The 24,703-nt window shown below is 46.1% G+C and overlaps 1 protein-coding gene across 1 annotated transcript in view; it reads left to right on the top strand.

The window, feature by feature from the left end:
* The window catches only part of SLIT1 (slit guidance ligand 1), a 125,839-nt gene that overhangs the window by 76,463 nt on the left and 24,673 nt on the right, over window positions 1-24,703 (top strand). The window contains exons 5-16 of the mRNA XM_083505775.1: window positions 14,892-14,963; window positions 15,400-15,471; window positions 16,798-16,869; window positions 17,867-18,030; window positions 18,783-18,930; window positions 19,817-19,888; window positions 20,197-20,268; window positions 20,990-21,061; window positions 21,967-22,110; window positions 22,645-22,808; window positions 23,259-23,282; window positions 23,988-24,132. Of these exons, the coding sequence (XP_083361901.1) occupies window positions 14,892-14,963; window positions 15,400-15,471; window positions 16,798-16,869; window positions 17,867-18,030; window positions 18,783-18,930; window positions 19,817-19,888; window positions 20,197-20,268; window positions 20,990-21,061; window positions 21,967-22,110; window positions 22,645-22,808; window positions 23,259-23,282; window positions 23,988-24,132 (1,221 nt within the window). The remainder of the gene's footprint in view (window positions 1-14,891; window positions 14,964-15,399; window positions 15,472-16,797; window positions 16,870-17,866; window positions 18,031-18,782; window positions 18,931-19,816; window positions 19,889-20,196; window positions 20,269-20,989; window positions 21,062-21,966; window positions 22,111-22,644; window positions 22,809-23,258; window positions 23,283-23,987; window positions 24,133-24,703) is intronic.

The raw sequence follows: 24,703 nt of genomic DNA, 5'->3' as shown, positions 1-24,703 counted from the left end.
GAGCCGATAATGAGGAAGGAGTATAAATGTCAACAGAAAACCAACTTCAGTCAAAACTGATAAAAATAAACCCACCAGGCTTTCATTTCTCAGGATATTCATTCTGAGAAGGTGTCTCTTCCATTGGGTCCTAGAGATTCTCAGTGCAATCTCTGGTTTTTGTGCAAATGAAGACTTCCTTTAAAAAAAAATATTGAGCTGACTTCCATTGGTGGGAATGCAGAAGGTGAATGGAGTCTTTCCTTAAACTGTATGATATGCATAGATTGTGTGCTAATCAGAAACTCATCACATGTAAAACATTTGTCTGGAGTGTTTTAATCAGAGGTGGGATATGAGTAAAGCGATGAAGATTACCATTTTAATAGCAAGGCCTCTCTTTCACATTTATAGTGCATTTCAGTTCTCTCTCTTTAAAGTGTCACTGTCCCAACCATTGTATGATATGAGGGATCATAAAAGGAACTGTCCCCGCAAGGTGAAGGAGGACAAAGTTATCTGATGCAAGTCTTCTTGTTCTCAGGTTACATTGTCAGGTTGCTGCACACCATACAGCTGATTCAGGCTACAAATAGAGCTACCCACCAATCTTTGTTGTTGCTGATAAGAAACTGTATTGTGTTGCATCCTGCACTCAATTCCCCCCATCCTGCAACGCCCTGCATCTGTCACACACACACACACACACACACACACACACATGGCTGGCAATGTCCGAAAGCCACAAATTCCTAATTATAACACCCATTAACTCCCCCTCCCCATCTTCCTAGCCAAATTTAAATTTTTCTTCCATGATGTTGAGAAACCTGATTCCACTGACCCAGCCATCCCACAGGCCCCACTTATTTCCTACTTGGGTGTACTTGAAAATGCACTTGTCGTCTACAGTCTTAACAATTCAATAGTTTGAAAAGGAGGCATTTTCAAACGCGGGGCCATTGTATACATGAGAATTTAAACATGTTCAAAATTTCTCATGTTTAATTTATGTGACTAAATTAGCAATTTATGGACAGAATTCACAGTTTCTGAACTCATTTGTACAAAATACTGTATGCATTCTGGTAATTTTTATTAATGCCCTGAAAAATCCTGAGCTTTGTGCTCAGTCCGTAATAACATATTGTAAGATAAGAATGACATAGGCTTGCAGTGAAAGATATTGTGGTCTTCTGTTGCTGTGTGATCTGATGTTGCAAGTGTAGTCACAGAATTGCATGAGTGGGACCTGTACCCTGCTCCTTCTGTTCACTCTTCCAGCCAGCCAGTGCCACAATAACCCAATCCATTCCCCCTCCCACCCAGTTTCCCACCCTCCATTTCACCTGCTTAATAGTAAGTCAGCATTCTGCGGTTACTGAGCACTCTCGTTACTTATTGGGCTTTTGTGGGGGAAGGATTCCCCCCACCACAGGGTTTTTTCCTTGAAGATATTGGGGGGGGGGGTACTTTTGCAAACCATAGGATTCAGCCAAGCCTGTATAACACACTGAATAGATTATAAAGTGAGTGTTGCAGGCCTGTGCCTCTCTGCCTCTTAGTGGGCTGACTGCAGAATCCCAGTACAAACAGGACTCAATTCTCAGCTTGGCTTGGCTTTATCTTCACCTTTCTCAGATCTGCACAGGTGAGAATGCCCACTTCACACTTATTAGCGAAGTAAAGCCATCACAGTGGGAGTAAAATGAACTCTGAGCACAACACCATCCCTGAAAAGCCCCCTGTGGGAACTAGCACCAGCACGGAAGAAAGAGACCATAGCTTTCTCATTTTCACCTTGGATGAGTGTCTATAAAAACAAGGAGCTCCATGCTGACAGGGACATGCCTAATGCCAGCCATCCTATCCGGCTGGAAGAAGAGACAATGATGAAACTTATTATGCATAACCACAGAGTGTAAAGTTATTTGGTCTTCTTGAGGCACAGTGCCTCCTGGAGTCCATTCTGGAGCAGTGCAGGTTATCAATTCCCTTTTGGTGGCGAAGGTCAGGCAAATGAGGATTCTGTTAGGTGCAAAGCCTTCCAGGCCTAAGGCATGATCCATAGCACTGAATCTAGGGGTGCTTCCAGATGGGAGCCTTCTATCAAAAGTGGGTGGTTCAGATTCCATTTGTGCATGTTTGGCACTGTAGCTTCCACACATTCCTCTTTTTGTCCCAAAGTCATGGATAGCAATTGATATTCTGCAGTTGCTGTCTATACCAGTGGGTGGTGCTTCATGGGATATATCTGGTCTCTTATGCGTTTTTGTCCCTCTCCTCCATTACCCCACCGCACCCTCTACAGATTTTTTCTGTTTTGGGCATGCACATAGGTATTTCTGAATCCCTGCATGTGTCCCTTTAAAAAAATAAATCTGCAGGAAGTGTGCAAGAGCACAACAGCCAAAACCTTAGCTACCACGTTTCACAATGGGCAAAATTAAGTGAGGGAGGGCAATATCAATTTCCCTGTGTTTGTTTATTAATTTTTAATACTGCGGTCTTATGCAAGAGTGAAAATTACCTGACTAAAGCTTGCACAAGACTGACAAAGGGGGATTGTTGCTAAAGACTTATCGTCATCATCATCATTATTATTATTGAAAGCCGAATGTATGTACTGCCATTCTAGCCTCCAAGGTAATTCCCCACATGTACTGTGTGGGGATCATGAGAGAATGGCTCCTCTAACTGGGTTGTTAACATTTGAGAATGCTTCCAGCATGCAGCAACTGATGGAAATATCATTTGGGCCACCAGAAACAAAATGACTTTAAGTTCAGGTGAAGAGCAGATGGAAGTAAGGGAGTGTAGTGCTAAAGTCTGCTTACAAAAACAGCACCGTTAATGTGACAAACTGTCCACCTAAACAACAACAAACACATGAATGAGCTTACACACCAGTGAATAGCCTGCTGGATCAGAACAATAGTCCATCCAATCCAGGAGCCTTTTCTTACAGTGACCAGCCAGATGCCAAAGGGAAGCTCAAAACAGGACTTTCCCCACTTGCGATTCCCAGCAACCGCCAGCAACAATGATGGAAGATATAGAACATGTTATTTTTTTACTTGTAGGATTTTATGTGATAAGGGGAAATCTAGATTAAGTGTAAAAAAATAAAGTATGAGTTGGTATTTTAATGATGACAACGTTATGTGGACATCACACAAAAAAGACTTGTATGCATGACAGTACCCATTTCACAATAAACTCCTGTCTGGAAGCTGTATTGCCAAACAGGCATCACTACAGCAAGCGATCTGCTTATCTCCAATGGGAGGTGCTGTGTTCACCTCTCCTGCACTAGAAATGGATAGAGAGAAACACATGGATGGATTGAGATATGTAGAAAGTCATTTACGCCCAAACAAAGAGAGTGAGAGAGATCTTGATATCCATGATGACTCAGAACCATAATTAAATGGCTGTTCCCAAGATATTTAGATAAGGGGGTAATTAGTTAATTAGCAACAACACCAATCAGAGGCAGAAAGAACAGCAACTCTGGGAATCACCCGCCCCCTTTTTCCCATAGTGAGCACTTCCCAGAGTGGAAGCCTTTTTCAGGCCCTTGGTGGTGGTGGTCCACCTAGGACTTGGTTGTGCCAAGTGACCACCAAGTGCTGGGATTTGGAGCTGCATTGTCTGGGATCCCAACAGGAGCGTGGCCTTCAAAAAACCTTATTCCAAGTAGATCTTCATGATTAGAAGAATACAATTTAGTGGGATGGTGGTGCGGAAGAGTTCTATGAATCTGTCTCCAGAGTCATATTTCCCTTGTCGTTCATGCTAACCTTGCATCACGTGAGCAAGATGAAACCAGTCCCTGGTAAATCATATTTCTTTTAAAAAGAAACCTTTTAAGATATTTGACAGTGCCTCTTGTCCCCATCACTTCCATAAGCTAAATGTGGTTGGTCCTATTTCCCCTTTATATGTTGTGCATTCTGTAAACCCTTTATTTGTCCTTGTTTCTTTAGTACGAATCCTTTCCAGTTTGTTTGTATCTTTATAATGTGGTGGCCAGAAGTGGGTAAAAAAAAAAAAACCCACAAAAAAACAATTGAGTCAGCAGCTGTGGCCGCTTGGCAGTGGGAGCCAAATTGTCACAGCGTAGTGCAAGCTGCTGGGGCTGCAGAGTCAGGGGCGTAATGAGATCTTAATAGTGCAATTACAGCCCATTGATTTACTCAGCACATAATTGGCAGTGGCAGCAGCTGCCCAGTAATGGATGGCTGTGATTATTGGCAGTGAGGAGTCAGGAAAGACAGCGCTGAATTTTTGAGGGGCCATGGCTCAAGCGCATGCTTTGCATACAGAAGGTCCTGAACACAGAATCGGCTAAAGGATTTCAGGAAGCAGGCTGGGAACAACCTCTTTCTGAGATCCTGAAGAGTGCTGCTAGCCAAGAGTATGAAATGCTGAGCTAGGCAGACCAATGGTCTGACTCAGGATAAGACTGTTTCATATGTGCCCGTGTGGCACAGTAGTTCGAGTGTTGGACTAGGACCTGGGAGGCCAGGGTTCAATCCCCCAGTCCCCATGAAACTCTTTGGGTAACCTTGGACTATTCACAGTATCTTAGGCAGCCCACCTCGCAGGACTGTTGTGAGGGTAAATTGGGGAGGAAGAAACCATGTACACCACCTTGAGCTCCTTGGAGGAAGGTGGGGGTGTAAACGCAAGATATAAATATATAATAAGTTACGGTAACCTATGGGAAGCAAAGTGGTAGCAGTGGTGGAAGTCTTATGCTGGTAACAGCTTATGTTAAGAAATACTGCAAGGGGAGCAGTAGATGGAAAGGAAAATTAGGGGTTTTCTTCCAGGTGCATCAAATGGGCTCACTGCTTCCTCTCTCTCAATCACTCACCAGTGACACTTTTTGTTCTAGATTTGGATGTATGAGGAAGGATACATGGCAGATGGAATTTGGATGGGGCAGATCCACTGCAGGATAGTTCATGTACCACTGTAGGTGTCACCTCTGTTACCCTGGCCCCAAGTGCAAGGATGGCTCCCTACAAACACGACAATAAAGAGCAGTACGTTAGCAGTGCCTCTTTTGTTTAGGAGGTGGCACGTTGGTCTTCTGTCACAGCTGCACTGAAATTCTGGATTTCTCCATTGATTTCTGTAAGTAGCTCTCACTTGTGCCCTGGGGAGAAAACAAGAAATGATTGAAACCAGGAACTGCTCTGTGTGCTAATTTTATAAATCTTGTGATCCAGACAGTTTGCAACGAGTCACCTGTCTCAATGGCCCTGGTAGGACATGTCCACTCACATTGCCTCTCTTGGCAAGATGAAAAAAAACAGAGGGACAAGGTGCATTGGGCTTTGTTGAGAATGTAGTGAGAAAATTTCTTGGCACTGTGGCAGGTCATGAGAAGCCAATGGTTTAAATGTTATCCTTAATGACAAATGAGATCCTGGTGAGCAAGAGAGCAGACTTTAGGTACACTTCATGCAAACATCCCTGAAAGACCTGGTGGCAGCCACATCCACAGCCTATGCTTCACGTTTCACACCGCACATAGTTGAGCAGGCCTGTGAATTTCTGAAAATCCATGTTGAGAAGTAACACAGAAATTTTGAAAGCAAGTTATCCTCTCTGAGGTTTTCATCCCTAATGAAGGTGCTAATTGCCCTTTTGATTTCCATTAGAACATGGCACTCTTCTTAGGCCTCACATTTACCATTCTGACAGCTCCTTCTCCTTCATAATATGGTCAATAACCATAGTCCCTAACAGCAGGACGGTGTTTGGAGAAGTGAAACTCATTGTTTATTCACCTGGAATTTAGTTAGTGGCTGTACGTGCAGTCAGGGTCAGGGAGGTGGATAAAGTTCCTGCAAAGAATTTCAGACATTCCTTATATTGGATTAAACCTGTCATGCAGCACTGCCTAGCTGTGACATTTCTTCTGGGTCACAGAACCTAAAGTGCTGCTTCTTTTCCCTGCAGCTGGTATTGGACTTTCCTCCCACCCATTGTAGTGGGTGTTCTTAAGACCTTGGTACAATAAGCAGCATGCAAACACGTCTTGGTCTTGCCTCAGAAGCACAAGGTGCAGAGGCTTCCTATTTTCTTTGCATCTCTGTCACATCTGAAGCTGCTCTGTACAGCTTATGGTATTGTGCGATCCAGGGTGGGGGTGGTGTTGTATATAGTTAGTGATCTCTTGAGTCCTGTTATTTTGGAAGCAAATCAAGTGTGTTTCTGCACCATTTCAAATTACAGAGAAAACTTAATATGTAGGGTTTTATCAAATCTGGGAACCAGGAAATGGGAGAATATGTGAAACCCATCAAATTCCTTGCAGTATCCTGTCTGCCAGGAAGCCCTGAATTGATTAGAATCATGATCAAAGGGCTTGTTGTGAATGTCTTCCTCTACAAATTCCAGAGCCAGTATTGTCTATGCTCAGTCTGGACGTTTGAAGTTTGCCTCTAAGCCTGACACTGTAAAACGTAGCTGTCCTTGGGTCGGAAAACAGCAACAACAAACCAAATTAATATACAAAACACTGTCTCAAAACACAAAGACAGAATTGCAAGATGAGAAGGGTTTCTCTCACCCACCCTCCTGGCACAGGCCAGGGAATTTCCTCTTGTTAACACTAAGCCCATTCTATTATTATTATTATTATTTTAAAAAACCTTGTCTTTGGCTACACGTGTCACCTCTAGGAAAGCTCCTGGTTTTGCTTTGCAACCTAGGAGTGATGGTAAATGCATCCCTTCCCTGGGCAGCTTATTCCAGTGCTTAATCCAATTCATAACCATTGTTGTTCCCAAGTGGGATGTGTCATGCTTCACCTCCCAGCTGTCAGTTCTTGTTGTGCTTCCTTCGCTCTTTAGTGCTCAATTTCTTCTCCCTGGGAAGGTATCTGCCAATGCACTAATTCCATTGCACCCTTCTCTTTAAGACATTAAACAGATTTGAACCCTTATTGTCTGTGACTCTCAGGCTCTCTCATCTAATTTCTAGATGGAGCAGTGATGGCGGGGGGGAGGGGGAGGGGGATACATGGGTGAAGGTCTGAGGATCCTTCCCTGATATTCCATCCCACAGAGATTGAATTGGCCAGAGTATCTCATTTGCATGCAGGGGGCTAAATACATTTCAGCTTTCCAGTCACAGCGGGAGAGGAAGGAGGCAACTGCTGCTGCAGTAAATTGCATTTGAATTTACAAGTACCTGCCTGCTGGCCTGCAGTTTTGAATGTGTTTTGGGGGGAGACAGAGGGAGATTACTTTTTTTTAAGGCCCATTCAGAACACTGTGATGCTTAAAATCCTTTGGGGGGGTGTTTCTTTCTACCTTTAAAGTGTTGCCATGTCACCTCCGGAGTCTGTGTTGTCAGTCCGATATAATGGGTGGCATTCTTAACATGCCCTCCAAGAGCCTGCCATCCCATGGCTGGCCAGAACAAAACAACTGGTGTTGATTCTATGCTATCCAGTGTGCTTTGTGCAATGTTCTTAACCCACAGGTGTAGATTCCTGCTTTGAATCTAAATAAGTGTGTCAAAGGGGAGCGGCATTGCAAGTGTGCTTCCCTTTGGCACAAGTGCAGGGTATTCCCCTGGGAAATGCGATCCATTTTCACCACCCGCTGGCTGTCGGCTGATCTTACCTGTCTCCTGGCTGTTGTCTGCATGCCTCCAGCAGGCACAGCAAGGCCAGCAGCTGTGGAAGCGTCACTCCCATGGGCTGGATCCAAGGCCACTTTGGTGCTAATTACTGCCCACAAGCAACAGGGACGGATGGGGGCGAGGTGTTTGAAGGATGCACGCTGTGTTGGTGGTGCTGGTGACCAGCTTGGTGGGAGTGGCTGTGGTGCCATTTAAAATCTAGTGGGCCTTCTTGGCCCCACAGGAGTTTCTTCTGCTCCCAACCCTGGCAAGATGCAGCTGGAGTCTAGTGCACCACAGGACATCACAGACTGCCCAGGTCAGGGATGGCTGGGATAGAGACAGATCTGGAAGGCTCTGGAGGTGTGGCAGCAGATGTCAGAGCAGCTTTCAAGCTGGGCCCGGTACACCATAGGTCTGGGAGCCACCATGTTTAGTCCCAGAAAACCTCTGTTTGCCGGGAAAGGCTTAGGCTTAGCACCAGGAGTTGATCGCAACTGGCTCAGGACTTATGTGACATGGATAATTTAAAGCAAAAACACTCCTCAGGAAGCCTGCCTAGTGAATGTCACACCAACAACCTTTCATCTGTAGAACCTGCACTTGGCTGAAGGGTTAATGCCATTTAACTTATAGCATGGTGGCGTGAGAGAGCCCAGCACTTAGCTATGTAGTCTCCAGAGGAAAATGAGGCCGACAGTAGACTCTAATAAGGAATCAGAATTCTGTCTTCTAGGAGAAGCAGATCTGAACGGAGCAAAGGAGATAACTAGAAGGCGATAAAGAGAGGTGGAAATGGAGGTGGGAGTGAGAGAGAAAGACGCAGCCACGTGCACACAGGCAATCACTTTGGCAGTCTGGAAATTTTTAGAGGCTGAACACCAGGAATGCGGTTGTTGGTATCTCCTCGCTTGTTAGCAAGAAAACTGTGTCCAGGCACTGTAGTGGCTGTTTAGAAAGACTGGTGTAAGGGGGCAAAAGTTTTGTGTTTTAAAACTTCCATGCCATCCCTATATATCTGTAAGGTTGCTTATCTCTTCTGAATTCAATGTTTCCACAGAGAATGGGCTGGGCATGGTTTTATTTATATACATCCTAGCTGCTATTTCTGGACAAGGTGGCATACAAATCAAAGTTTGCAAAATATCAACAACAAAAAAAGAATTGCAACCTTCAATCCTTGTTAAAAATCAATCAACATACTCAGACTGTCAGTTAAAACACTTTTCACAGCACTAGCAACCCACAATCCAAGCCAGAAGGCATTGATCTATAACAGGCTAAGCAGGTGATATGTATTTAAAGACTTCCAGATAGCTTAGTGAATGGCAGCCCTCTCTGGACCCTCTGGAAGGGCATTGCAAAGCTGTGGGGCCACTACGGAAAAGGTCCTCCCTCTCATGGCCACCAGCCTCACTGATGTAGGAGGTAGGTGCATGATGAGAGCCGCCACTGCACATCTTGGTGTGTGGGCAGCCTCATGATGGGTGCAGGTGGTCCCTCAAACCATTTAAGACTTAAAAGATGAAAGCTAGCCATTTAAATTCAACTCAGAAATGTCACAGAAGCCAGTGTGGCTGGTATGGTAAATATATTACTGAAGCTGACATTCTTATCCCTATCAAAACTTAAGTTTCAAAGGGCAGTCCCACAAAGAGCATAATACACTTGTCCAGCCTGGATGTGAGCGGGCACAAAACGTTTTGGCTGAGTTAGACCTATCCAGATAAGGCTGCAGTTGGCATATCAGCCAAAGAATGCACCCCTATCTACCAGTACCACCTAAGCATACCAAGTCCAGGAGTGCTTCTGAACTGTGTACCTAGTCTTTCAGGGGAGCACCACCCCATTGAGAACCAGCTCCAAACCTCCTTCCAGAGCAGTCAGTCTTCCATCCCACAGGACCTCCGTATTTCTCTGATTCAGCCTCAGTTTGCTTGACCTCCTCCTTCCCAGTGGGACAAGCTCATGGATTCGAAGATGGAAAAGAGTGATAGAGTTGAGTGTCACCAACATACAGCATGCAGCAGACACAATCCAGGCATGACAAACTGGCAGATCCTTCTTCTGTGGGTGCAATATATATGTGCCTCATACCTCCTTATGGTATGGATGGAAGCGGGGAGTCTGGGGAGCAAATTCTGCACTGCAGGTTCATTATCTCCCCACTGGTGACTGGGCAATGAAGTCAGGATTTTCCATGGCATGGCTAAAGGCTGGGCAAGATGGTCTGGAGCAGTAGGAAGCAATTACCATCCCGCTGAGCCGAACCCTAATCCCCTCAAACAGCACGAGGGGCTGGCAAGCCAAACACGCCTCAATCAGGTTAAAGTGTGAAGTTGGGATTAGCCAAGAGAATGAGAGCCTCATAATACCATTGCACCCCCTGCTTGCACCAGGCTCAGCCTGGCCCATAGGGCAGGAGATTAAGTGCTTGGCTTGTCTGCCTGAGTGGGCTCCCCACTGGGAAAGCTGTGTCCTATGGATGTCAGACAGTTTGGCTTTAGTTACTTGCTGAGTGCTGGCCAGGATCTCGCACTGGGAGGCCTCGCTTGCTCCCATAATCGAGGCACCAATCCCAGCGAGGGATCCCTCCAAGTGGCTCATGTCCAAGGCACACAGGGGAGGAGGGATGGCTGAGGCAAAGACAAAAGAGAGGGTGCAATGTTAAGGGTGCAGACTAGCCGGGAAAACTCTCTCGGTGTCATGATTTGTTTAGTGATGGGATGCGACCACAGCTGAAACTGGAAATTGGGTCAGATTGCCCTGGAGAGGCTGGTGGTCATGCCTGTTTTAAAGGAGTCATTGGGTGAAAGAGATGAGCTAACCTTTTCTAAACTAAATGCAGAGGTAATTAAAGGAAATCAGCATGTTTTCTGGACAAAGTGGTTTAAGTCTTTGCACATCACGTTGTATTAGGAAATATAAACAAAAGGGTGACTTGGGGGTCTGTTGGAATTATTTGCAGTAGAATGGAAGAGATGTCTTGAAACACCCTTGTCCAAACTGAGCATTCCCATCACATGTGGAACCCCCCCACCCCCACCCCTGTTTATTGCCTATTTAACATTGAGCAGTAAAAAGTAACATAAGCACTTTAGTTTTATGAACCTCATATTCTATTTGTGTTGCTATTAAAGGGCATTTAGTTCAAAGTCAGATGAAGAGCCTGGGAGATATTTGCCCTGCTCTGTAATCCTACCAGAATTTGCATTGCTTGAAACATACTTTGTTGTATGCATACTGGTTATGGGGTCCCCTAGTTTTCACTCACTAAGAGATGATCCTTCATAGGGCTGCTTTACTTGGGGGTTTTGATTTATATGACTCAGCATAAATGGATGGCAGGATGGTGCAAGTATTGGTCAAAACGTTCCTCTAAAGCTAGACAAAGCTGTTGCTACAAGCTGTCATTCATCAAGACTGGAGCAATTTGTGTCTGGGAAACTGGCAGCTTAATGTTCCTTGGAGTTACTGTGATACTGAATGAAAACAGGTCCATACATGTACAAGAGGGAGAGAACAGGGTGATTTTCTCCATTATTTCCACTCACCTCTAGGGCAGCTGCCTCCCTAAAGAGAGGAGTGTGAATATGAACTCTCCAAAGGCAGGGAGAGTGGAAGGTTACATTACTCCAAACTATGCTCTGGCTCAACATCTGTGCAGCAGGTTGCTAGTCCTATTGATTGGGGACAGACCAGACCATGGAGACGAAAAGAACCAAAAGTGAATAAAAATAGTGATAGTATCAGTCACTGTGAAAAGCTGGTGGACTCCAACCAAGTCATTTGTGGTAACAATGTTATAGAAAGATTTGAAGTTCCTAATAAGCTCTAATATTCCCAGATTTTTAATTCTGAGGATGAAGCGATTGGAACTCCTACTTTCAGAAGAACTATGGTTTTAAAAACTTTCACTACGACACAGAATGTTGAGTTGTCTAGAACTCTGAAAGTCCTCATTAGATGGGAATGTTATTTGTGCTTTGGCATTTTCGCAAGGGCCTGGTTGTTCTAACGGTTTTGTGATCACGCACTCTTTCAGAGGAGAAATGTTGGCTTCCTGTTCCCAAAGGTTCTTTCCTTGGATTTTCAAGTGCCTCTGGCCAAATGCGCCCAATGGATGTTTTATAGGATTGTGTGAATGGGGTCCAGTTCATATACAATGCTAATTCATGATTTATTAGACAATGGTTTATTAAGCCATGGCTTAGTGTTATGTGTGAACCTAGTCCAGCTGCTTCATTGAGGGTTTAAGGTCACTTGTTAACCAAGATTTGTAGTTTAATCTTAGTTAAATTTACCTTAGTTAAAATTACCCACAGCTTAGTCCTGTATGTGAACTTAGACCTCTGTCTTAAATATGGTTAAGGATCTATTGTGTCCCAAAAGCTACAGATCTGCTGTTGAAAAGTGGCAAAAAAATTGAAACTGCTGTTAAAATTTAACTGCTGTTAAATTGCTCTTGCTGATGCTTTTAACCATTCTGTGGCATGATAAGCTAAGGCTTAAGTGAAAGCCTGACAGGCACCACAGCTTTAACTATGGTTTGTTTTTGTTTTTTAACTATGGTTAATGTTAAACATCACATGTGAACGAGACCTATGAGACCCTAGAAACAATTCCCCTTAGGGAATATATGGGAATAAGGTTAGCAAACACTTCTCACTAGCTAGTTGTCAAAAATTGCCATTAAGGTCATGGTGATCCTGGAAGAAATTGAGAAAAGTAATAGTGGAGGCTGGATTTTCTTTTCTTTTTAAAATTGCCTAGGTAAATAGATCTATATATCAAAGGCACACGGTGTGGTGGGGCAGTGATGCTCACCTCCCAACAGCTAAATTGTTGTTGCTGCTTACCAGGTGGTGTGGTCCAAACCCTAGATTGGCTCCAAAGCAGTAGCACCAGGTTGGTTCTGCTGATGTGATTGCACCATGTCAGCCTCCTCACTGCCTCACCCCTCCCAGTTGGCAGCAGCAATTGAACTGTCGGAAGGCCCCGCCATGGTCTCTGCTGCTGCTGCTGCTGCTACATAGAGATTGGTGAGGGATCCCATCACATGAAAACCCTAGTGCTATTTTTAGCACCTCCTAATAGTAAATTGCCTCTTTATAGCATACACCATTCACATGTGGAATAAACTGAATGAATAGATAAATAAATGTGTCAATCTTTGGAAGTGTTTTGGTCGCCCCCAACATTCACATATTACCAGGAAGTTGTCAAGCCTCTGATAACCCCACAGTGCCTGGGTTAGAGAGATGTTTCAGAGATGAATTGGAGAGGAATACGAAGATGAACATATTCTCAGCTCTAAGCCTTTTCATCTCATGCTCCTTAGAAAAGGAGTACAGTCATTTTTTTATTTATTTTTAAATGGATGTACCGTGCTATATTACAAGCAAAAAAACACACCTTGTTTTGATGAATTGGAAGAGCCACAAAAAGATTCCATTGAGCACATGGATTGATAATATGGACAGATTAGCTACATATGAACGAATTGTATGTTGACGCAAATTAAGAATGGATAAATATGAAGAAATCTGGAATGAATATTTAAGCGATAAGGTGGATAGTGGGGGGAAGTGGGGGGTGGAGAGAGAGGTGGGAAAATATTGTTAAAAGGGGGCAGTCATAGGTATATCAGTGTATTTAAATCTGAATTGTCAAATTGTGCTATTATTGTTATCATGGTTTTTGTTGTAGTGTTTTTTGCGGTTGTTGCTTGTATCAAAAAAATGATTAAATAATTTAAAAAAAAAAATACCTCGCGTTGCGTTTGCTTCAGGTTGCGTTGCGTTTGCTTTCAGGCTGCGTCCCGCGGCGACCCGGAAGTACCGGAAAGGGTTACCTCTGGGTTTCGCCACTCGCGCATGCGCAGACACTCAAAATGACGTCACGTGCATGCGCAGAAGCAGCAAATCGCGACCCGCACACGTGCAGACGCGGATTGCATTCTGCTCGGGTTGCGAACGGGGCTCCAGAACGGATCCTGTTCACAACCAGAGGTACCACTGTAGTGGGATCTTGGGGTGTGGACCAGAGGGAGGGAGGCTGAAGAAAGTTGCTTCCAAAACGCGTCCTCTGAGGGAAACATGTCCCTGTGGGCAAAAGGCGCACAGCCGCTGCCAGTAGTGACATGAGGGTCCAATCTAAAGGAGTGTTGGACACTCACTATAAACCGTGGAGGCTTTTTAATGATGCCACTTAGCTGGAGAGGTTGGTTGTTAGCAGAAGTGTGGAGAAGAAACCAGGATGTCATGCACACTTTCTTTCCTCAATGCTATGTGCCAAGTCTGAGGAGCTGCTGTTCTGTCTCAGAGGTAACAGACTGAAGAGGTGACATCAGTCGGCAATGAAAGAGCTTCTGCTGCCCTCTCCTGGTTAGGATTGAGCTGTACTGTGGCAATCCTACTTTCTTCCTGCTCTTAGATTGCAGTTCTTATTTTCAAAAAAGGTTTGCAGGGGTGGTGGAGCAGGCTGTATGTTTGTGTCCACAATAGCATGTGTGCACATGTGTGTGTGTTAGTCTCATGATACAGAAACTTATCAGAAGGCACCTCACTGATAAGCATCAGCCATTATAGGCTTGCACGAAACAATTTGGAAGTCAGGAAATGGCAGCAAGGCAATTATAAACCATCACAGCTTGTGCTCTTTTAAGATAAGATAAGACCCTGGTGTGACTCACCTTGTTTCTTGCATGCAGATGCCAGAGACTGGAATATGCATCTTCATTGTCCATTAGGTCACCTCCTTTGCTATTTTTAAAATGGACTGTTCATGTTTGTTTTGCTATTTTTAAAATGGACTGACTGGGTTGCTTTTGTACCTTGCCATAAATCAGGTGGACAGTGGATGTTTGAAAACATGCATTCTTATTTAAATTGCTTAAGGTATTCAAACCACTATCAGTCATCTCATCTTGCTGTCATGACAGAAGTGGCATGAGATGAACCATTCATTATATGAATGGGGCACATAATACAATGCTGTTTGCTGTGCCAGTGTCCTGGGGGGTGTTTGGTGAAAAGAGCAGCATTTCGGGCCACACACAGCGCCTCTTCAGTGCCAGAGCTCACTCTGGTGCATATAAAACAATAAGGATGGTCATGCATCTGAGCATGTGCAGAATATTTCTTCATTGCTGCTTAGTATTCCCCTGCTAGTCCTCATAACCCGATGCCTCACTACCTTGCCAACCCCCCATACTTCATTGTTTCTCCACTGACAGATGGCTCTCTTAAAATTATCATCTGCAGGGACTTGAGTGAGAACCTCCTTCTGGCTGTTCCTAGGAAGGCGTTTCGTGGAGCTACTGATCTCAAGAACCTGTGAGTGACCTGGCCCAGCAGGGCAGCGGATAGGGAAGCACAGCATGCCACATTGCCCTGGAGAGATTGGCATTATGTTTCATGCATGCACATATTGAGGTCATAGGGCTAGCAACTGTGTAGAGGAAGATCTCAATAATTCCTTCTACAACAGCAAATACTAATAGGATAACAGCAGTGGGAACGTGTCCCACAGATATAATGAAGTGCCTGTTGTGCCCCAAATCGTATTTCCCACCCAACCATACCTATACTTCTCCACCTCTTGGCTACTTGCAGTTCTCCAGTGCTTCTTATGCATACCACAAAGTCCTCCAGCATTTCTTCTCCTTTCATTAAGTGCAGCAGATTGGTCTTTGTGTCGAGCATCCTAGGTATTGGTCTGCCAGCACAGCTATTGAGAACAGGTATATTAATCTCCTCTTTCATCACTCAGACAACTGGACAAGAACCACATCAGCTGCATTGAGGAAGGGGCCTTCCGTGCTCTCCGTGGCCTGGAAGTTTTGTAAGTGTCTCTGGGGGGGCTCTGTCGAAGGTTTGTCCCATCAGGCTGGATGGAGAGCCTGCCTAGAGAAGCATGACTGTGGTAGAATTCAGCTCAGTTGATGGGAGGGTGGTCTGGAAGCATCCTGGAGTTAGGACTAACTCTTCACAAGAAACAGTGCCCATCCCTAAATTTGGGCAAAGAGTCCATTTTTCTATATAGCTTTATCACTGGTGTACGATTTGCAGGCTCAGGTGGCCATAGCCTTATCCCCTTCAAGTCCCACTCCACTCCTGGCCACATCAGAAATGTTTTTAACATAGAGTGTATATCCTGAGATTCCCACCCATGCTGGTAACATACAGGGTCCAGGTAGCATTCCATCTCCCCAGAAGGATGGAGGTCTTTTGGTATTACACCGATTCTGTATCAGTTGCAGTGCTTCCCAGCAGAACTGAAAGTGCTATTTTCCACCTTTAGAGCCCTCACTGATTTGGGGCTAAGTTATTAGAAGGAGAAGCTGTGCCTGTATGAACCTACCTTTGCTTTAAGGTGGATATCAGAAGCCCTACTTGTTGGCCTACATTTGAGATCATTTAGATTGGTGGGAACCAGGAACCAGAGCCTTCTCAGTGGTGGCCCCTACTCTATGGGATACCCTCCCTAGAGAAGTGTTCACTTTAGCTTCAGTATTTAATTTGTTTTGAACTGTTTTTAATTTTGAATTTTGAATTGTTTTCAAAGGGCGGGTGATAAATCAATACAACAACAATAGTAATAATTAGTAAAAATCATCCTATTATATTACTATGCAATTGTGCATAGGATTGTAGCTTAAGAGGGTTTTTTAAATCCCAGTGGTGAAAACAAAGCAAAACAAATAACATTATACCTGGGCTGGTTTCAAAAGTGATCAAGTGACAACCCAGAGCCCAGTAGCTCCCCTTGTGCAAACCACTGGAGCCTGGTCCTGATCTTACTAATGTCAGCAGGGCTTTCCTCCCAAGCTTGAGGGGAGTGTTGGGTCAGATGAAGGGATTGCATGCAATCTCAGGGAAGCTGATCTATTAGTCAATGTAACTTTTCTTGCTAAGATGAGCCCTAAAATTCACCTGTTGCTCTGTCATTCTAAGATCCTCTGTTGTAGGGGTGTGTTAGAACTGGCCCTTGCTTCTCCCATGCTGAAAGTGATTTTGAAAATAAGATGTGCTGTCAATCTGAGAAGTGTCACATGCCACTCTGTGAGCGTTGTCTGTTTGTGTGTACACTGCACACACAGCCAGATGAAAGGACAAGATGTTTCTCTCCAACGTTCACTGATGCTCTTCCTTTTCCTCCTTCCTGCAGGACTTTGAACAACAACAACATCAGCACCATCCCCATCTCCAGCTTCAACCATATGCCCAAACTGCGCACCTTGTGAGCACATGATGAAGCAGCCCAAGGGTGGAGGGATTGGGGGTGGGGTGGAAGACCGCAGACTGGACATTTCATAAAGCATGGTGGGCTGGGAGCTACCAGTCCATACAAGGAATCCTGGTGGCAACTTTTCAGTTTTAGGTCCTGCAGATCTCCCGTCTTGGCACTGATGTGTTCATAGTAGGCAATGCCTAACCCTGTGCCCAGGATCCCAAGAACTTGGGGCCCTACAAAGATGTGGGATGCTGCCCCCCAATGGCAGAAAGAGCCACAGCTCTGTTCATGGAGTTGTTGGCTCCTTTAATGACAAGGTGTATCATGGGACAGAAAGGGGTGGCATTAATGTGGACACTGGGTGAGAGCAATCCAGTTCATGGAATGCAGAGTAAAAAAAAGAGGTAAAGGTAAAGGACCCCTGACAGTTAAGTCCAGTCGTGAACAACTCTGGGGTTGCGGCACTCATCTTGCTTTACTGGCCAAGGGAGCTGGCATTTGTCCATAGACAGTTTTTCCGGGTCATGTGGCCAGCATGACTAAGCCGCTTCTGGCGAAACCAGAGCAGTGCACGGAAATGCCGTTAACTTTCCCACCGGAGCGGTACCTATTTATCTACTTGCACTTTGACATGCTTTCGAACTGCTAGGTGGGCAGGAGCAGGGATCAAGCAACTGGAGCTCTCCCCGTCGCAGGGATTCGAACCGCCGACCTTCTGATCGGCAAGCCCAAGGCTCAGTGGTTTACACCACAGTGCCACCCGCATCCCAGAATGCAGAGTACTAAGGCCCAAATCCCACAGCTTCAGATCCCTGTTGGACTGGACTCTCCTTCCCAGGAAATGTCCCCACATTTTCATTCCAGCTCTGTAAACCCAAGTCTGTCTCTCTAGAAATGGCTTTACCTACAGTATCTATGCAGGTGTCTCAAGAGGTAGCTGTGGAAAGAAAGTGATTGATGTTTCTTCCCCTGCCCCAACCTTTCCTCCCCTGGGTCCCTACAGCCGCTTGCACTCCAACCAGCTTTTCTGCGATTGCCATTTGGGTTGGCTTTCCCAGTGGCTGCGCCAGCGCCCCACAATTGGGCTCTTCACACAGTGTGCCGGCCCTGCTGCCCTCCGTGGCCTCAACGTTGCAGAGATTCAGAAGAATGAATTCAGCTGTTCAGGTCAGTGGCATCTATGGGGTTCCAGAGAGCTTTGCAGACCCCCCAAAATCACCAGAGAGAGGCCCCTTCTGCCCTCAGATTCAAGGCATATCAGCCCTGGAACCAAAGAGTTAGTGAAACCCGCCACAGGAGACCATTGGTCTCTCAAATTAACACAGACCCTCTTACCATGACACGTTAGTTTCAGGAGCTCTTGTGTCTCGTGTGCAGGCCATGGTGGTTGCATGACTGCAGCTTGGACTGCAGAAATTCTTTTAAAAGCATCGTCTCCTTTTATCCTGCATTTTTCTATTTCTGACAGTGTGAAGCTATCAAACCATTAGTGCTGGAAGCTGCCATCTTGAAAGATGCCCGCTTGCTCCCTGTGCTCTTTATGTAGTTTTCCTCCTCAGCGTTGTGAAATGGTGCACCATGCTGCCCTTTCTATCTCATGCTCATTTGTGCACTTGCCCTCCCCTGTCCATTTCTTGTCTCTGCTGATTTGAACTATCAACCTGTGCAGCAGTTCTGCAAATGTATATGCCTGCATATGTATTCATCTCTACATGTCAACATCTGTGGAGAGGGGCTGAGAGGAGGGCGTGCTAGTGGCCCAAAGGCTCTCTAGCTGCCCTGAAGAAAGAACACATTCCAAAACCCCAACAGACCACAAGCAAAGAACAGGTAGGCAGGGCTAGGGATGCCCTGCAGTGCTGTGGGTTGCAAGCCCTATGCAAAGAGGATGCACTAAGCTTCTGCATTCTTCTCTGCAGGCCAGATGGATGCTACCAGGACCCAAATCTGCAGCTTTTCATCAGGTTCCTGTCCCGCCATGTGCACCTGCAGCAATGGCATTGTGGACTGTCGCGGCAAGGGGCTGACAGCCATCCCTGCCAACTTGCCTGAGACCATGACTGAGATGTGAGTGGATACTAGGAACATGGTGGGTAGGCAGGGGATGGTGGGACCTGAGCACTTAGCACCCTTCCTAATCACATCTACTCTGCTTGGGTGCTCCTGTCTCCTTTGGCTAGTATTGATTCAGCTGGTATTGGAACAGAGAATATATTGTTGCCTAAGGAGCACCATAGGGCAATTCTCAACTGTGACCTTATGTCAGGGGTGGGGAACCTCTGGCCCATGGACCAGATTTGGCCTGCCAGGCCATTTCACTCAAGCCATATGCATGATGTGAGGACAGGGCATGACTGAAAGGGGCTTTCCAAACACCCCACAATCAGCCAGTTGCCATGTGTCTGGGAAACGAAGCACAAAGCACTTTGAGAGGCGTGTGTCCAGCATTTCCCAAGCACCAAGCATGTGACTAGCAAAGCACTCTGCACAGTGCTTTCCCAAACATCTGGCAATCACCTGGTTTGCTGGGCGTTTGGGAAGTGCTGTACAAAGCTTTGACAGGTGTCGATCACCTGGTGCCATTATGTGTCAGGTGACTGGCATATGGGTGGCCCTACTGACTGTTGAAGTTAGCCCACAAGAGTAGAGGGAGATAAAGATGTGGTCCACTGGTCCATAAAGCTTCACCACTCCTCCCTTATGCAGAGATGACTCTAGTTTTTGCCAGTCCCTTTTGTGGCTAAAAGCTGTACCAGGATCAGAGATTTCTGCTTCCAGAGAACTGGGGGAGATGTGTCAAAGTGAACTATCCGGGAATACAGCTGTCTGCCTACTCTTGGGGACTACCTCCTGCCTGATCTCTGTGGCATCCTTGTTGGAAGAGATGGCACTTCAGTTGCTCCCATGGTGCAGTCAAGCTGATTTGCTTCCTTGTCTTCTGTTTCCCATGCAGACGCTTAGAACTGAATGGCATCAAGTCTATCCCACCTGGAGCCTTCTCGTCATATAAGAAGCTACGAAGGATGTGAGTGTCTTCAGCCAGAGTGAACAGTGCTGGGCTTGATGGACAAATAGTCTGTGCAGGCCTAAGGCAATACCTTCTGTCCAGACATGATATGGGCAGAGGGGAAGCAGGTGTTGCATTGCAAGGTGTACTTGAGGGAGCACAGAGCTGTATTGGCTGATGTGCACCTCCATCTCAGTCCTGCTAAGGAACAGGAGTGAAGCCTTTATTATACTCTGTAAAGAACACAAGCTGGGAGAGGCACCTTCAGAGAAGGAAGGAGCAGTGACTACATGCGTAGGAGCGTTAACTTTGCCTTTGCCTTTCAGAGACCTGAGCAACAACCAGATCTTGGAGATTGCGCCTGATGCCTTCCAAGGCCTGCGCTCACTTAACTCTCTGTGAGTAGCCTCAGTGGGAACAAGCATGGCAGATATTAGTCTAGGTGGGGAAGTGAAATGCCACTTGTATGCAGCATGAGAATGTTCTTGCACAAGCTCCACGCACAGGCTATGCGCTGTGGCTTCCCGAATACGCCAATTCCAACTCACAGTCCCCTTAGCCAACATATTGCTTGGCCTTTCTAATTCCCAGTTGCTGCCGATAATGTTAGCATGTGAGTTGCCCCACCCACCACACTCCCCCACCACCCACTGCACCAGCAAGTTAATGTGGCTCCATTCCAAAGAGCAATCTGTGTCATAGTTGTCTCTTGAAATGCAATTTTGCAGGCACAGCTCCAGGTGGCGAGTGTTTGCATGAAGCAGCTCTCCATGGTCCTATGGCAATTTCAGCCACACCGTTTCAACCCTTCTCTTTCGAAGGTTTGCAATGGAACGAGCGAAACTGCTGCAACCTAGCTGTTTCAAGTTGCTGCATATGGCCATTTGCATATACGAACTGGGCCTCAGTGGGGACTTAAATCACATTTGAATCCAGATTCCCTGATGCTGGCATCATAAGCCAGCTGGCACCTCACAGTCTCATTATCGTTACGTCTGTTATGTATGAAGGGTGAACCTGGGTTCAGTTGTTCAAGATGGCCTCTTTCCTCAAGATACATCAGGACTTAACCACCGAGAGACACTACTAATTCAAGCACTGGTTTTGTTTCTTTTCCAGAGTCTTGTACGGGAACAAGATCACAGAGCTGCCCAAAGGGGTATTCGGGGGCTTGTATGCACTGCAACTACTGTAAGCACAAGTGAGAGGGATGGCTAGAGGGCCATTTGGACATCACTATAGCAGGGGGCGAGTGTCAGTGTGGAAACCTTGTTCCAGATGGCAAAGGGGCTCCAGACCTCACATCTGGCTCCTATACAATTTCAGCATAGTTCTGTACAAACCTGACAGCCTTTTATCTCTTCCCTGGAACCTGCAACTCTCCTTACTACTTAACAAGCCTTTTCTTCTTCCCTGCCTTCATCTTCCACACAGCCTGCTTCACTGTCCCCTGTGTCTTTCTACTCCACAATCCCATCTAGAGTTACTGTCTTCTCCCCAGCTTTAATCTTTGCTTCCCTCCTCATCTGCCTATATTCCTCATCTATACCAGGGGTCAGCAACCTGCGACCCATGGGCCACAAGTGGCCCACGGGGGTCATTTAAACAACCCACAAGCCACCCGCTCGGTGAGTCCCTGTGCACTGCACTAAACTGGAGCAGTGTGGAGCGGGAACTCGCTTCTGCAGCACCGGAAATCGCGTCTGCACAGATGCAGACGCTGAAAATTGCATCTGCACAGGCGCGATCCGGCCCACGGAGCGATCTCCGTGGGAGTGAAGCATCCCAGGTGAGGTAAACCTTGCCGACCCCTGATCTATACTATCCCTTCCTTCTGTCCACCTCAGATTCAGGGGAGGGTTGTGGATATCCTGTCTCCTCACCTGTCTTCTTTGTGGCCATTTTGTTCTCTGACCTACTATCACTTGGTCTAGGCTGTGTGAGTAACAAGCTGGGTGTTAGCTGAGTGGGTGGGATCTGCAGAATCCCCTGCTGTGAGCAATGGCTAAGAATATTTTGTGTGTGTGTGTGTGATAGCCACTACCACTATGACCATCACACACTCTGATATGGTGTTTTGTGCTCCTTCACTCCAGGCTCCTGAATGCCAACAAGATCAACTGCATCCGGGCAGATGCCTTTGCTGACCTGCAGAACCTGTCGCTGCTCTCACTGTACGACAACAAGATCCAGACCTTGGCCAAGGGCACCTTTGCCACCTTGCGAGCCATCCAGACTCTGTGAGTGCTGGCTTCTCTGAAGATATGTCCAATGAGAACAGGGTTCTGTGGGAGGAAGGGAGGAAATGCCCCTGGAACATTGGGGTCCCACTGAGAAGGCAGGGAAGATTCTGTGGCCAAGGCAGGAGATTACCACAGGGGCAGAGCTCTAGAAAGAGAGCAAAAAGCATTGCAAGGTCATTCTTTTGCAGCCATGTTCAAGACCAGCCTTCCCTAATTGGGTGTCTTCCCATAACTTGGCTGGAGCTGATGGAAGGATGGAAGTTGTTCCAAAAATATCTGAAGGGCACCAAGTTGGGGAAGACTGCCGTAGGGTGTAGAGGCTGGCCCAGGGCCATTGGCAGAGCCCAACATCCTGGCACCAAAGTGAGGTCACAAGGAAATGGACCACTTTGCCTTTGGGGTGCCTACAAGAGCGTTCAGCATTATGCCAGCTAGAAGCAGCATCTTGGTTGCTAGATTTAAGGTTGCTCTGACAGCAGCCACCAGAACAACTCTGAAATTCAAGCTGCTCTTGTTTCTTTCCCTCTACAGCCATCTGGCCCAGAACCCCTTTATTTGCGACTGCAACCTGAAGTGGCTGGCAGACTTCTTGCGTGCCAATCCTATTGAAACAAGTGGTGCTCGCTGTGCCAGCCCCCGCCGCCTCGCCAACAAGCGCATCGGACAGATCAAGAGCAAGAAATTCCGCTGCTCCCGTACGAATGATCTTCTTCTGTAGGGCTGCGTATAGATTTGGGGATCAGGACAGAGCAGATATTGGGTGTCCCCCTGCACTTCATTGCATACTTATTCAGGGATCCTGACATTAGCACCTCAGTGAAATCTAGGGGAAGATATTGTAGAAACATGCCCCCCCAACTGAAAAACTGCAGTGTTTCTGTTCTCTTATTTTAAAAATTAACTCTTTCATCTTGTCCACACTTTGATGGCTGGTCTATTTTTCATCAGAAATATATATTAAGTTAATATGCATGATGTCATTTCAAACATATGTATCTGGATAGAAATATGCATTCTGTTTTCATTTCACACACTGCAGTATATATACTCGTTCATACATGTTTGAGGAAGTTATGAGCAGCACGGCCTTTAATATCTTAAGTTTGCTGCATTCAGATTAACACTCTGCATATTTCTGTTCACAGCCAAAGAACAGTATTTCATTCCAGGTAAGGGAGCCAGTATGGAGATGCTAGAATTTGCACGTGAGTTGCATGCATATGTTTGTGGTATGTTTGCACTACTGGAAGAATGAGGTTGCAGCCTTGCAGGATTGCTGTTATGCTGTATTTTTAATGGCTTGCATTAGATCCAGCAGTGGTGGCATGGACTGTTTGCAGGCACTGTGTCCTTCCAGAGGCTCAGAACAAGATCAATCAGTCTCTGTCTTTTATATCTGCCTTCTCCGTTTGCTGTAGCACAGGAGTGGCAAACTCAATAGACCACAAGTGGTCCACAGCCAATTTCAATTTGTCAAGTCTCCACTGCTGCTGGCTACTCAGTGGTGATGCCACTTATTGGAGCCTTACTCTATGTGCAGAAATTTCTGGGTTAATTATGCTGGCCAGAGGATTTATATATTTTTATTTATGAGTTCTGCATTTAACTGGGATCCCTGATAAAGCAGAGCTCCCAGATGCCTGGTGGCTTCTACAGTTCTACTCACATTCAAGCAGCCATGGTAGAAGCTTCCTTCAACAGGAGAAGGTCTGGGACTGGGTGAGCAGGAATGGTGGGGGCAGAGTCAGCATGTGAGGCCTCATGCCCTCAAACAGAAGAAACCCCCTTCCAGAATATTATGCTTATGCAACAGTCCCAAGTATTCACACACACCTCTGTGTGCACACTTTCTCATTGCTTTCTCTTGGTGGCAGGTACGGAAGATTACCAGTTGAACAGTGAATGTCACAGTGACGTCGTCTGTCCCCCCAAGTGCCGCTGCGAAGCCAACGTGGTCGAGTGTTCCAACCTGAAGCTGACAAAGATCCCAGAGCGCCTCCCTCAAGCCACAGCTGAACTGTAAGTCAGCATGCTTTGGCCATATCTAAGAACCACACTTCCTTCCTCACTATCAAAAACCAAGTACTCTTATTTGCTTTCCGTGTGGCTTTATTTACACAGTTATGGATAGCAAATGTTGCTATTGTAGGGTTGCTAGTGTTTTGTGGCAGGGACATGGAGGCATTCTCTATGGTTTTGGGGTTTGCCCTCCCCCATCATGCATTGAGATGGAAGGACCTGCTTGCTGATTGGCTCCCCCTGCTGAGGCACACCTGACTGGGTCTGCCTGCCATCTGTGAAGCAGGATTTCATTTTAACTCTATAGAGCCCAACAAACATAAGAAGAGCCCTGTTGGATCAGGCCAAATGTCCATTTAGTCCAGCATTCTGTTCTCACAGTGGCCTATGGGAAGCTTGCAAGCAGGATCTGACACAACAGTGCTCTTCCCACTTGTAATTCCCAGTGACTGGTATTTGGAAGAATGCTGCCTCTGACAGTTCCCTACATACTTGCTGCTAACCATGAATCTATGAAACTCGCAGTTCTTTTTCTTAAGGTGAAAATAGAAGTGAGGGTTTTTTTGTTGTC

Source organism: Podarcis liolepis, assembly GCF_965112155.1.
Source record: "Podarcis liolepis genome assembly, chromosome: 5".
Taxonomy (NCBI): Eukaryota; Metazoa; Chordata; class Lepidosauria; order Squamata; family Lacertidae; genus Podarcis; species Podarcis liolepis.
Note: the sequence above shows the minus strand (reverse complement) of the source record. Positions and strands in the feature narration are given on the sequence as shown.